Here is a 15,741-nt window from a genome sequence, read left to right as displayed (position 1 = left end):
GTCCAAACCGAGGAAATAGATAGAAAGAAAAAGCTACAGGGAACGGTAAATCTGTAGCAGTGGTAACCCAAAAAAGGCATTAAATCTACCCACACGCCGCCGGCGACTGGCGAGTCTCGGTCACGTGCAGCTTCACCTAAAATTCTACGACAACCTCGTACCTTACACTCTACGCGAAACGAGCAGAAGGGAATGGAATCGACCAGAAGAATGGTTGTTGAAGGCGCCAATCATAGAGTTTCAGAGCCTTCGAACTGTCCTTTCTATAAAACCAAGGGCGAGACAGGAGATAATATCGATGGGCCTCGATTGCCTGTGACAGGATTTGTGGCCTCTGCAAATATTTATGTCCTGCTGGAATAAAGAGAGTATTACGGCTCTGTACTAATTTTGGAATTTTGCAATGGAACACGATGGGGCCGATCACCTTGTCGACCCATTGATTCAACACAAGGATAATAATGGTCTTCAAAAATCCGAGGAGCAGTCGATACTCTTAGAACACTTGTTATCTCAGGAAAACATTCCCTGGGGACGAATTGCGAAAGCGGCCCTCATAGAATCCAAGAAACTCTGGATTCTTTCAGGCCCTTCTATAATTGTTAGCATTTTCAATTTTATGCTTAGTGCCGTATCTCAAATGTTTGCTGGTCACTTGGGGGAGTTGGAACTCGCAGGAGCATCCATAGCTAGCGTGGGAATTCAAGGGCTGGCCTATGGAATTATGGTCAGTATCTTTAGTTTTCATGAAATTTTGAAAAGTTTATATAGCTTTTAAATATATCTCTGTCTCGAGAATGAGTTACATTTGATGGTTCTAAAAGTGGACCAATATATATTTGTGTTGAAAGGGCTAGGAAGGTCCACTAATATATATTTTTGTTATAGATAATAAGTTACATTTGATGGTTCAAAAAATCCACCAATATATATTTTTGTCTAAAATGGTTAGTATTTTTGTCTAAAATGGTTAGAAATTCACACACAAAATGCTTAGAAATTTATATACAAAACACACTAACTGCGGCTCTTTTATTGATCACACAAAAACTTAATTATTATAATGAACCAAGCGAAAGATATTTAAACTATCCTAAAATATCTTTACATGAAACCACACACTTATTCACCTGTTTCTGTCTTTCCAACAATATCTTGACATGCAACCACACACTTATTCACTGGTCTCTATCTTTCCAAAAAAATGAACAACACTCATGGCTAAAAAAAAGGCCCATATATATCTTTATCCTAAAAATGAGTCCAACTTGATGGTTCTAAATATCAACTAAATGTCCTGAGATTCTCTAAATTTCAACCAAAAATTTAATTATGAGTAATCTGGAAATTGCAGACCAAAATTACTCCTCCCTCAGAAAGTTTTCCCGACAAAATATAGTGTTTTAAATAAATTACAACAAAAATTACACCTATATATGTTCAGTATAATTTGGTCTTAACAGTGCTTTTTCCCTGGACTCTTGTGATGCAGCTGGGAATGGCAAGCGCCGTGCAGACTGTGTGTGGGCAAGCTTACGGTGCTAAACAGTACAGTATGCTTGGTGTCATCTGCCAACGGTCGATGATAATAATGACAGCAACTGCAATACTTTTGGCAATCCTCTACTTATTTGCAGATCCTGTGCTGGTTGCCATAGGGCAGAGCAAAGAAATTGCTGCTGCTGGAGCTGTTTTTTCAAGAGGCCTTATTCCTCAGCTATTTGCATTTGCCATCAATTGTCCGATGCAGAGGTTTTTGCAGGCTCAGAACATTGTGGCTCCCTTGGCCTATATTTCTGTTGGTACATTTCTCCTCCACATTTTGTTGACTTGGGCTGCAGTAGACAAGCTGGGATACGGCCTGTTAGCAGCAGCCTTAGTACTGAGTCTGTCTTGGTGGATTCTTGTAATTGCTACTGCATTATATATATTCTACAGCCCATCTTGCAAGGAGACATGGACTGGCTTCAGCACAAAGGCCTTTACAGGACTCTGGCCCTACTTCAAGCTAACTGTAGCTTCTGCTTTTATGCTAACGTATGCATTTTATATCTTTTACAAATAGATTATCTAAACTATGTAAGCTGTGCAATAGATTATATGAATTATGTCTGGAATTTGACATAGTAGCTTAGATTGTTTTGATTAGTTCTGTTTTTAATTGTTTTATTCTGCAATTACAGTTTGGAAATATGGTACACTCAAGGACTCGTGCTTATATCCGGTTTGCTGCCAGACTCAGAGGTTGCTCTGGATTCAATTTCCGTTTGGTATGTGGGGGAAACCATTCTAGTTTACAAATAATTGATTTACTTACTTTGCTAGTCAGCTATGTCATTTATAAAGTTAGTTTTTCAACAGATCTTTAATGTAAGCACTTTGGGATTATTTGCAGCATGAATTATTACAACTGGGACTTTATGGTAATGTTGGGTCTCAGCACAGCTGCAAGGTATATATTTCTGGCCATACAAATTTTCAATTGTCTCGCTGATTGACATGATTATAACTTGCATAAAGTTATATAGCATATCGTTTATTTCGTTGGCTGTATTTAGAGGCTACTCCATGATTGCTGTATCTACATGTGCAGTATAAGAGTTGGCAATGAGCTAGGAGCCCGGCGCCCGAAAACTGCCAGATTTTCAGTTGTAGTTGTGGTGATCACATGCTTCATCATAAGTGTCATTCTTGCCGCAGCAGTCATGTTACTGAAAAAGGAACTGGCTATGTTATTCACAAGCAGCACTGTGGTTATGAGCGCTGTTTATGCATTGATCCCTCTCCTTGCAATATCTGTAATCTTGAATGGCACCCAACCTATTCTCTCAGGTTACAATTTTCAAAATATTTTTGCTCATTTGAAGCAATTTTATATGCAACACAACACGAACAATCGTTAGCCTAATAACATTCTTGTTAACAATAAAATGTTGTGATTACAGGGGTGGCGATAGGATGCGGATGGCAAGCTGTGGTAGCATATGTGAATTTGGCAACATATTATGGCATTGGCCTACCTATTGGAATTGTTTTAGGGTTTACGGTCAACATGGGAGTCGATGTAATTACTTCAAACACCCTTCTCATTTTTTCCTCGTCAAGAATGATATATAAGATGAATTATCCAATATTGGCTATAAATTATGAATTTTATAGGTAGTAGTACGTCAATGGGTTAGTGTGAACTTTCACTGATTCAATTTTTATAACTCAAAAAACAAATTTACCTGCCAAACATTAAAATTCAATTTTAGAAACTAATCCCCAAATCATCATATTCCCTTATAAGGACCTTGTATTGTTTGGTATCGGCAGGGAATATGGTGGGGAATGATAATCGGAGTGACACTCCAGACGTTGGCTCTAATTATTCTTACAGCACGGACTAATTGGAACAAAGAGGTTTGTTTTGCAATAATTTTTTCAATAAAGTTGGGCAGCCCTTGAAAATAAATATACAGGACACTGTACTGATTACCCTAGTTGACTTAATTGCAGGTCCAAACAGCATCAGATAGAGTCGAGCGTTCCCAATATGAGGAAAATAATTCCTCAGATATACTGCCCGCTTGACTAGGCTCTTTATGAAGCGCAACTTGTCAGGGGTTTAGCTACAAAGTGTCGTGTCGAATTACAGAAGCAAAATAGTTAAATGGCATTTGAATAACCAGATGGCCCCAAACTTAAAGCCAAATCACCATCGTAAACAGTAAGACCAGGACAGTTAAGCAATAATAGGGTGGCAGGATTGCCATTTTCTTTTTCTTTATTTGGCAACTTGGCCATACAGAACGGTATGACCACGTCAAAGATGTGGAGTTACATTTCAACCAAACCGTCCGTGAAGTATCGAATCGTAAATTTATCATGTCACTGGTTAAGTACGAGAACCAATAAAATGAGTTGTGTTGTTGTTATCGCCCGGGCGTTAAGATATTCTCACTAAAGCATTATTGACAATGCTCGTATTACAGTTGTTATCCATTTATTGGTACAGCTCGTATTGTTGGGCAACTTGAGATTGTCGCATGCCTTTTGTCGATCATATCTTTATGTGTTATTCAATTTTTGTCATCGGAAATTGACATGGAGCTATTTATATTGTATAAACAATTTGTAGAAATATAATTTTTTGTGTGTCTTTGTTTTTATTTTTTCTAAATTTATGTAAAAAGGAAACTTAAAAAGCATTAGAGAAAAGTATTAGATTATTTTTTTTGTTTTTTGTTTTAAAGAGAATTGGAAAATCAAATAACAAAAAATATATCCACATCGGTTATTATATTAATAAGAAAATTGAAATTTATTTATTTAATTAAATATAAAATTTAAAGATATAATAAATATATCTATTTCTTAAAAAAAAATATTACTTTCATAATATATGTATATATTTTTGTTTAATTTATATATATTTAATTTTTAAAACATTTTTTAAAAACGATTTATTACATTATATAAATTAAGATTAAAAACAAAAAAAACAGTTTCATATATAATAAATTTATCTATCAAATAAATAAATACGAGAGCAATTATATAATTTAAATTAAATAACTCATTTCACTAATAGAACTCTATTTATAATAAGTATTAAAACACTTATGTCATATTACAACATTAAAAAAATTATATAGAAATCAACTAAATTATAATTTTATTATTATTAGGCCCAGATAAGTCTACAATGTAAGATGAGAGTGATGTTGGAATGTCTATAAATGAATGCAAACATTTAAATGTTGACTTAACTAATAATAAAAATCTATTAATAAAAATTAATAGTAAAAATAATAAAATTCAAGTTATTATATTGTAGTATTTTAATTAATAATATTACCAAGAATTTTTTAGATAAAAAAAATCATAATATACGTACTCAATATGGATATTTTCCTCCATTTTATTATAGATATAATTCACTTGCAAATAAGCTTTGTTGCAATGCCATGGGCCAATACCATGACTTTTTAATACCACATATCCAAAAAACATTACTCATTTCATAATCAAAATATTTTATAAATATTTTATTTAAATTAATTTTATAACATTTTTTTAATCAAATCTAAAAGCAAAAATGTTATAATTACTTTTGAGATATATCTAGACCCTCTCTCTTCACTACTACTAAAAAGACTTCGTGAATATTCCATAAACATTAAATCAAGATTTTAATAAAACTAAAAACTAACAATTTTATATTTATATAATATAAATAATATTATTAAGAACTAATATAGATCCATCTTGATTCAGTATCTTGAGAAGATTCAAATCTCTTGAGGTGTAAACCTCTCTTCAAGTTTTGCACTCAAAAAGAAGTTTGCATTTTGAGAATTTCGATCACTCTCCCTTAAAATCGAAAATTAAGATGAACCTACTATTATTATTATAAGAAAAGGAATTAAAATATGAATTAAACTTATCTGCATTTAAATAATATATAACAAGATTTTAATCATGGATATTTAGGGCCATTTTACCATGAAAACTTTTAATCTATAAATAAACTTTGATCCAATACCATAGCTTACCAATATCACATGTCCAAAAAACTATAACTCACTTCCTATGACATTTGCTCATAATATTTCTTTTATTAATCAATTTAATTAAAAATATAAAAAAGAGCATAGCTATCTTTGACATAAATGTCTAGCTTGAATTTGTGATTATTAAAAATATTTTATTAAAGTTAAATCCTATTGTCCACCTAATAATTATTGATAATTAAATTATTAAAAAAATATAATTATATCATAAATTACAATTAGATTAGATTAAGAAAATATTAACCTTTAAAAATAAAACATTTAATTAAATTTTTGATTTTAATTTTGATAATTGTATATTTATTTTTAATTTTATTTAACATGAGAAGCACAAATAGATAAAAATTAGAATTGAATATAATGCCATAAATAAATTAATTAACATGAATCTAAATTTTATTTTAAATAAAACCTGAGTAAAATTTTGAAATCTAAATCAAAATCAAAATCCTCTTTTTTATAATAAATAAATCTATTTTTCTTTCAAAATTTTATAAAAAATTTAAGATTTTTAAAATTATTTTAAAATAAAATAAACATATATATTTTTGGTAACTCAAAAAAAATTTGGTAGTTTATTTACCACAAAATCAGATGATTTCAATCACCAATTAAATTTGTCACTTGAACAAATAAATATCAATTTTAAATTAATTCTATTATTTTCCTCATAATAATGAGTTATTGAATTGATTTAAATTTTATCTATACAATATTTTAATAATAACGTTTTTGAATTGAGTTCTCCTATACATTTTAAGTGCGCCTATAATATGCAGGATGTGTTTTCTCATAAAAACAAATCATAAATTCAAAACGAAAAATAAAATAAATATACCTTTTTAAATTTAACAATCAACCAAAAAAATAAAAATAAAAAAATAATCTAGTGCCCAGCAGCAAGGACTCACGGTTCTGTAACCGCTGGGAGCATGAGTACCGTGGGTCCGTAGCAAGGACTCACGGTTCTGTAACCACTGGGAGCATGAGTACCGTGGGTCCGTAGCAATGAGATGTAGTGACAGGATTGGTGATAAATAAGCACGTCTACTGTGTCTCTGGCAAAAGAAACCTGTAGCATGTAACCCGTTCTGCAGCAATAATGTTTCACGGTTCTGTTGCCACGCGTGTGCAATATCCAGGATGAATCATTTCTTTGAAAGTCCACTTTAATCCATGAGAAGCATTTTATACAAAAATCTCTATTGTTTTAGAAGTACTATTATTGAATTAATTCATATTGTCTTGCCAGTAATTTTTTCTGCCAGTAACCTCTATTTTCTCTCTTAATAAAATGAATAGAGTTGTCTTCTATTTATTTATATTTTTTCATTTCAAACTTAAAAAATAAATAATTTTTTTCTCTCTCTAATTATTATCCAATTGATATTATTTTATTAAAACTTTATTTTTTACTATAATGATTTTTATAATTTTATGTTATTTTCTTATATATTAATATTTTCCTACTGACATTTCAATATAAAAAAGATATTGTAATGTAAATATTTTCATTAGTTCAAGTAATATATATAAAACAAACAAAATTATGTGTGTAAAACTAATCTATATTTATTTTTACTCTGGATTTATTAAAGACAAAGAAAAATAAAATCTCTCAGAATACAAATTTTTCTTAATTTTTCCACTCAAAAAAATTTACACCCTAAATTTTTTTTTATCTCTCTAAATATCTAACAAAAAAAAATTAAACTAATAATAATAACATTACACATTTCTTTACTGAATTAACTTTTTGAATTGATTTTATTTTATTTCTCTCTTTTCACTGTTTTGAAACTGTTCTAATACGTTAATGACTAACAGTTTATTTCATAAATATTTTGTCCTGATTTTTTAAAAAATTCGAATTTTCTATAAGTATAATGAATTAAAATATCACTTAAATTTTTATAACAATTTATGTTATTATAATAACAATCCTATTAACAAAACTCTTTTTAAATATAATTTTCTTTCCCAGAAAACATATTAACAAAGAATAATTTAATACAGCCCAAACCCTTTTCGTCTAACGGGGAGAAAAATTAAAGTCAAAACCAAAGCAAAAGAAAAGAAATTCAATAAGTTACATTTTCCGTTTTCCGAAGCCATACATTTTTGAATTTGAATAGCTAAGGGAACCTTGATTACCCTGTTGCTTAGGAAAATTTTCGAAGCAATTGGGAGCTTTGGATTCCTATGCGACCTTTCGGGATTTGGTGGGATAGGTCATAGAAAGTTGGATAGTTTGTCTCGAAGTTCTTGAATTTAGAGAGATAGGTGGGATAAGCATTTTTATATTTAAAAAATAATTATAGAGGTTTGAGTTAATAGTAGTTAATATATTTTAAATTTAAGATTATTTTTAACCATCATTTTGGACATTATGTTATAGAAGTATTATTCATTCTTAAGTCTTTTTTACTATACTTACTTTTTATATTATCAATAATTAATATTTATAATTACGTGAATTAAATTTTAAGTAAAAATGATATATATAAAATTAATGTTAATATTATTTTGATATTTCAAATTTATTAAAATATAATTATATTATTATATATAAATTGTTAGGTTTTATGTGTAATATTTTATATATAAAAAGAAAATTGAGAAGCCATAAAATTATAAAGAGGATAAAGGAAATATTTATAGCCTTAAGATTAAAGGAAATACTTTATATTCTATCATTTTATTTGAAGCAAGTTTTTCTCATATTGAAAGTATGGTTATGATTGTGTATCTATATGTTTATTTACATTTGAATTTAGCTATTTATATTGGATTGTTTTTTTAGTATATATGTTTATTTGAAATTTGCATTTTAATTTATATTTATATTGAATATTTATGTAATGTTTGTATTTTATACATGTATTTTTTTGTATGGTTATGACTAGATCTCTTATGTATAAAAAGAAGTTATACAACATAGATGCCAAGAGATCTCTTAAATTTGCTTCTAACTCTAGGCAAAATTTTCACTTTCCACTCAAGAGAGGGTGGCATAAGGATGCCTAGTCTTGGCTAGACAAATGAGGAGATCCTTTTGTAAAATTATAATAATATTAAAGTATTATTACTTCCAAATTTAAGGAGAAATTGTGGGCAAATAAAGAGATAGAAAGTTAAGAAAAAAATGAATATTGTCAAGAACTACATATTGAAACGGATTTGATCAATTTCCTAAATGTCATGGGATGAAATATTTTATCACCTGTGCTATCCTAGGAGGGTTGACCATGAAAAACACTTTCCATTAAATTATCCATCTTATACTCACATTCAATCTAATTTTCAAAATATTTGTCACACTACCAACTTTCTTGACCTTTTAACTGAGAAAAATCTGGCATTACTTCTCTCACTTCTTTTTGAGCATAGACATAAAATGTTAAAGAATTCTAATTAATCGCTTACTTAGGTGAAATACACCATATAAGCCTTAGTGGAAATTATTCATCATCATCTTCATCAACTACTTTTTTTTATATAAAACATCATATTAGTATTATATATGTAAAAATTATATATATATATATATATATATATATATATATATATATATATATAATCTCAATCATTCTTCCTAATCACTCAAGATTTATATAATCTCAATCATTCTTCCTAACTACTCAAGATTAATCATATATATATATATATATATATATATATATATATATATATATATATAAAATCTCAATCATTCTTCCTAAACACTCAAGATTTTATATATATATATATATATATATATATATATATATAAAATTAATCTTGAGTGGTTAGGAAAAATGATTGAGATCTTCCCTATGTAAACACCTAAGTTTAATTCTCACTAATAACACAATAAACTTTAATATAATGAATTAAAATATATAATTCTCATATAAAATATATAAATATTTATTTATTTATATAAAAGAAATATAATAAAAATAAATAAAATTTTATATTATTTATAATATTAAAAATTTAAATAATTCATCAGATATTAAATCTAAAAATATTTAGATTACGCTAAACAAACTTCAATCATATAAACATGAACATCCAAACACACCAACGCTTTATATTTGTATTTACACTCGAGTAAAATTAGAAGATTCAATGTTTATATGTGCGGTTGTCATCTAAACGATTAAACGAAAATTTCCGTAGTTTTAAAGTAAAATATTACTTAGAATAAAAATTATCTCAAGATTTAGTCAATTTAATTTTAAAATAGATGGTTTTTTAATATAATTTTTCAAATGATTATAAAAATACATATTATTAGTATATTTTTAATATTTTTAATGTGATTGATATAGTTAAAAGCTTTATAAATATAACAAAAAAATTATTGGAACATGAAAAATGGTAAAATTATTGTAGCACCTAAAATGTTTTATTAATGTACACATTTACCTAATTAACAATGCATACAAAGGTTATGGGTCAATTTTAATCTAAAAAAAACGAGTTACACATCTTATTGTAAAATGGACTTTTGCTAAATAAAAATTGCTTATTTATTAATTTTCCCATCTAATTAGAACATGAACTTATTTGAATTGGAATAATTTTGGTGGGTGAAAGCCATGTGGCATAAATCTAATTTAATTTGATAAAAAACTAATTACACATCTTATTGTAAACTAGACCATTTTGCTAAATAATATTTGCTTATATATTAATTTCCTCATCTAATCAGAATATGAACTTATTAGAATTGAAATAATCTCAAATCCCTACGAAATTGGTGGGCAAGGAGCCACCTGATTTATTAAAAGTCAATGCAACCTAACAAACTCTGGAACACACTATTACAGTGGTTGATAAACATTAAGACTAAGCATATATTGACCATATTCCCTTGAGAATAAATACAAATTGTCCATTAAAAAATAAAAATAAAAAAATCAACAAATCTTCATCTACCTTAAATTGAATTAAAACCCCTCCCTTAAATTGAATTAAAACCCCTCCAGGTATAAGTCTAAGGATATAAATCTAATTGCTTAATAATTAAATGCAATGGCATGAAAGTTGTAAGTAGAACAGACCAATTTTGTCGTTGGTTCGACTTTTTATGTGGTACGAAATGAAAATGAAAAGAAAAAGAAACGACCTAGGACAAAGAAAATGAATATGACAGTCATGACAGTGACCTGTCACCTGAAACTAGGGATCCCACCATGGATTTATTACCTACTTTCACACTGCTTTAATATTCAGTGCAACTTTACTCACTCTACTACTTTTCAACCTTTCAATATTTATTATAACTTTACATAGTCAGCTAGTTTTCATTATTTCTAAATTCCGAGATAAATAAATAACTCTGGGCCGTTCAGGCCGGGAAGATCTCCATCAAGGCCATTCTACGTCGTCAACAACTACCCTACGCCATCGACGATTTCACAGGTTTTTGAACAAGGTCGCTGAGATTGGTTCATCTCTGCTTATTTAAGTTGAAATATGGTGAAATTAGATGGTGGAAGTATCAATCGATGGAACCGCATACTCAAAGTTTCGACGGAACAAATTATTTTCTGTTTTTTAATCTATTCTAAGGTTTAAAATATTTCAGTACCGATCCGCCATAAAGAGAATTCTGATTATATAATAACTACTGTCACAAATGAACACAGATTTACCGTGATGACTATTACAAATTTACCCACTCTGCTAGTTTCTGGTTGAAAAAGAACTGACATCACAGTTGAACACAGCTCTGCCGTGATATTTATTATAACTTTACCAACCAAATTTGATAGTTTTCATTTTTTGTGGATTCCAAAATAAATAAATAGGCTCTGGATTTCAAAGGCCATGGAAGATCTCCATCATTCTACGTCGTCAACAACTACCATTCGCGAAGGACGTCTTCACGGGCTTTTTTATTAGGTCACTTAAATTATTTCATTTCCGGTCATTTAAGTTGCAATATGGTTGAATTACACAGTGAAAGTCCAGAGAATTCTGATTATAAAAAACTACCATCACAATTTAATACAGTTCAGACATAAAATGCAGCTGATGAGGAGTTAAACGACAATACCATGATGCTGGCAATACAAAAAGTAAGTGTTTTTTTTTTTTTTAATATGATGTCTGGTTGAGAATATGTATAAGAGCTTTGTACAAGATCTTCAATATCTTTTGAATATCTTAGTTACTGGGGTAGGCAGGAAGGGGTTTTATGCTATTAATGCTTTGAATATCTTAGTACTAGAATATGCGGTGAAGGTTGTTAAAACTCGTAAAACCTGTGATTTGTTGGTTATAATATCTTAGTACTAGAATATGCGGTGAAGGTTGTTAAAACTCCTAAAACCTGTGATTTGTTGGTTATAATTGATGGTAGTTTTTGTTATAGTTACCAAGTTTAATTTCAAATTCTGATCTTAATTAAATATAATATAATATGGTAAAAAATTGATTGGGATGAAATAATTTCAATTTGAAAAAAACATCTATATTATATATCTTCAAACTCAGGATATATATACTTTCTTTCTTATATTAATGATGTTTTTATCTATTTTAAATTTTGAATAATTTTAGATAATTTAACATGCTTACAAAAACAATTCACCAAAATAATCACACTTTCTTTTTTTTCCAAAACTTTTTCTGAATCATTTCAAAACTTAAATTTAAAATTGTTTTCTAATAAATAAATGCATATTTAGAAAATCAGTATTTGAAAATTATTTACCTACAATATATAAGATTAAAAACATATTAAAAAAAATCAATGGCTCATTATAAAATTAATCCATTTTCACAATTTCTCTCATTTCCTCCCTTGCATGCATGTGGCTATATGTACTATCTTTTTGTGTTCAAGCCCATGTTGGTCTTAGCATTCTATGCTTGTGAAAAAACAAATTAGTTTGGGTAAACTGGTAACAGCCAACTAAAATGGTTTTTTATTATTAATATATTTTTAAGTATATGTCAACATTAATTCTTATTAAAATATTTTATTGATAACTCACATTGAATATTTTTCTATATCTAACATTAAAATGTTTTATTTTAACAATTTTTTTTCTATATATAGATATCTATGAAGTTGATCCGTAAATAAATTAATTAGATATAAATTAGTTAATATAGATCTTCAAATAGTTTATTTAAATCTTTTGCTAAAATATTTTTGAAAAAAATTAAACATCTTACCTATACATTTTTACTTCTATTCATTTCTTCTTTTATTATAACAAATATTATTTTTTTATTTAGAATATGATCTTTTATTTTTATTTTTATTTTAAAATAAAACTGATAAACTTACAGCTGCATATTAAATGTAAAATGAACCTCTCTATTCAATAACTACCATTAAAATTAAATTAAATATAAAATTTTAACCAATAACTACAATTAAAATTAAATTAAATATAAAATTTTAACCTATTCATTTTATGTTAAATTTATAAGATTTGATTTACTAACAAATATATGTTGAATCTGTAAGATTTGAATTTTTTTATTTTTTTTAATCACATGGTGAATCCGTAATTCCCAGTCCTAATCTATGGGAGACCCTCCTAGCTGCCACTATAACATTAATAGTACATCCAACTACCTGTACTAAGATCCTATGGTTTTAGCAAAACAAGACTAACCAAGTGGGGAATCTGCTTCTGGAACATCCACCACAATAAACCAATGTACTTTGTAAGATTTAATTTACTAAAAATATAAAATCAAGTTTAACGGACATGACCCAACGTCAGCTATACCCAATATGTATGTGTGGCCCTTTATTCCAAGCCTATCTGGCCTTCACTACCTATTGTAGGGGAAATTCTTGGTAGCATTGAATCCAGAAACTTAAAACCAGGGCAAACCCTGCGGTCTACGGCATGTGCAGAATAGTGAAGAAGAATGGTTGTTACGAGAAAGTTTCAAGCTCACGTCTTCTTCGATCTATGTAAGCAAGGGAATCAATAAATGGAGGCATATTCGCAGTGGGGTTGCAATTGCAAATGTTATCGACCCATGTGCTTGAGCAACAAGCATAAAGAAACCGGCCTTTCTATTATATTAAAGCTTGTTTGTTGGTGGAGTCGTCATCCATTATTGACCGATATCTACATAGTCCAAAGCTATTTATAATTTTCAAAGGACAATGCGAATAACAACACACCTGGACTCCAATATTTTTTGTGAGAGAGAATCTGATATAATATCGGCGAACGGTTTTTTAGTCTTTTCGGGAGGGCCGGGCCATCTGATATAATATCAATAGGATGGGGCGAATATTACACCTTTTATCTGAGATTAATTAATTACGGAATATTATTCCCTTATCTTGTTTTAGTATGATTTCCTAGGAATCGAAATGGCAGCGGGATAACGTGAGTACGTATTATTTTATAAGCTCATTCTGATTTAAGTGATTTAATTAGGCATATGCAGTTACATGGGAGCATAAGCCCTGCCTAGATTTAAGGAATCCTGAAATTTCCTGAAGGAGTGTATTCGTGAATTAAAATCTGTATAAGTTAGATAATGATTTTTTTTAATGTAATTGGGAGTGTTATGGATTTAGAAGGAGATAATAAATCTTTTAACTAAAATAAAGGTGTTTTAGTCTTCAACGGAATCTGGGTTCCATGGAAGTTAGGTTTTTTTTTTTTTTTTTTTACAAATTAAATAATGATTTTCTTTAATGTAATTGGAAGTGTTATAGATTTAGAAGGAGATAATAAATATTTTAACTAAAATACAAGGGTTTTAGTTTTAAAACGAATCTAGGTTTGTTAGGATGGAAGTTAGGTTTTTTGGCCATGTGATACATTGTAAAAAGACAAGTAATTAGGCTGAAATGTTATGTAAATCCTAGAGAGGAAGATAAATGTAAAAATTATGTGAGGTGAAGTGGTATTATTTTTTTACGAGAGATAGATGTAAATTTATGAGAGGATTGTTAGTACCACCCTCCATGTTATAATATGATATTTTGATTAGTTAAACGGGATAGAAAACGAGCAGGGATAAAAAGGATTGGGCAGAGGAAGAGAGAGCGGTTGAATCTCCAAGAATGATGCTGGAGAGAGAGTAAATGGACAAATCATTATAAAGTCACGCCAATTTGTACAAACTTTCATGCTAGTAAAAATGGTGTGAAACATTCTCTATTCACTGTTTATTTGATTCCTGTGTAGCAAGCGTAACCTATTGTGATAATCAACCATTGAACGATTGAATGGTTGCAAGCTTTATATTGAGAATCGTTATTGCAGAGGGAGAGTGAGTTCGAGGTTAATTATTAACTGTGACCATCCGGGGTTTGCAGTTTTAACCTTTGTTTTAGCTCGAGTCACAAATTAGAGAGTGATGAATAGTTGCACACCACTTACTGTGCCATCTCTCAGCATCGGAGCTTCGAAACACAGCTGGAGTCTTATTTCTTTTTGAGAGAGAATATGATATAATATGGGCAACGTTTTTTTGTTTTTTCGGGAGGGAGGGGCATCTGATATAATATCCCATCAAAGTCAATAGGATGGGCGAATATTACAACTTTTATTTGAAATTAATCATGGAATATTATTCCCTTAGCTTGCTTTAGTATGGTTTCCTAGGAATCGAAATGGCCGTGGGAGTGGGAAAATGTTAGTACGTATTATTTTATAAGCTCATTCTGATTTAAGTGATTTAATTAGGTATTTGCAGCATGTGAGATTCACGGAAATTTGGAATTTCCTACAGAAGGAATTCTTAAATTAAAATAAATTAAATAATGACTTTTTTTCAAAGTAATTATAAGTGTTTTAGTTTTAGAAGGAATATATGTTTGTTAGGTTGGAAATAATGTTTCATACTAAAAGGAGGGGTGGATTTGTATTAAGGTTAATTCAAATTTTACTGCTTATTTATATTTAACATTTAGATTTGGTAATCATTGTGTGAGCAACTATTAACCAAACATAACAGTAACTATATCAACCAATACAAGCATACACATCATAAGCAATAAACACATAAGACACATAAGTTTAGCCTAGAAACCCTTTCGAGAGAAAAGCCACCAAAGCTTGTTTGTTATTATGATGTAAATAAGAGCACCTACTCTATTATATAAAATTTTATTTGTGAGCCACCACTCAGAGGAAGCACCAACTCCCTTTGATTGTTTGCTAGCACCCACTAGCAAGAAGCATCAACTCCCTCCTTT

The 15,741-nt window shown here is 29.2% G+C and overlaps 1 protein-coding gene across 1 annotated transcript; it reads left to right on the top strand.

The window, feature by feature from the left end:
- Window positions 1-282: 282 nt before the first annotated feature.
- LOC149152788 (protein DETOXIFICATION 41-like) lies at window positions 283-4,088 on the top strand. The gene is made up of 8 exons (XM_089440278.1): window positions 283-727; window positions 1,493-2,037; window positions 2,184-2,270; window positions 2,396-2,452; window positions 2,594-2,832; window positions 2,946-3,064; window positions 3,319-3,405; window positions 3,502-4,088. Exons 1-8 carry the CDS (start codon window positions 404-406, stop codon window positions 3,574-3,576), a joined length of 1,533 nt encoding a protein of 510 aa, XP_089296404.1. The 5' UTR covers window positions 283-403; the 3' UTR covers window positions 3,577-4,088.
- Window positions 4,089-15,741: the final 11,653 nt, after the last annotated feature.

The sequence above is a fragment of the Pinus tabuliformis genome, chromosome 9 (assembly GCF_031772625.1).
Source record: "Pinus tabuliformis cultivar Carrire ecotype Pingquan chromosome 9, CPIR1, whole genome shotgun sequence".
Classification (NCBI taxonomy): domain Eukaryota; kingdom Viridiplantae; phylum Streptophyta; class Pinopsida; order Pinales; family Pinaceae; genus Pinus; species Pinus tabuliformis.
Note: the sequence above shows the minus strand (reverse complement) of the source record. Positions and strands in the feature narration are given on the sequence as shown.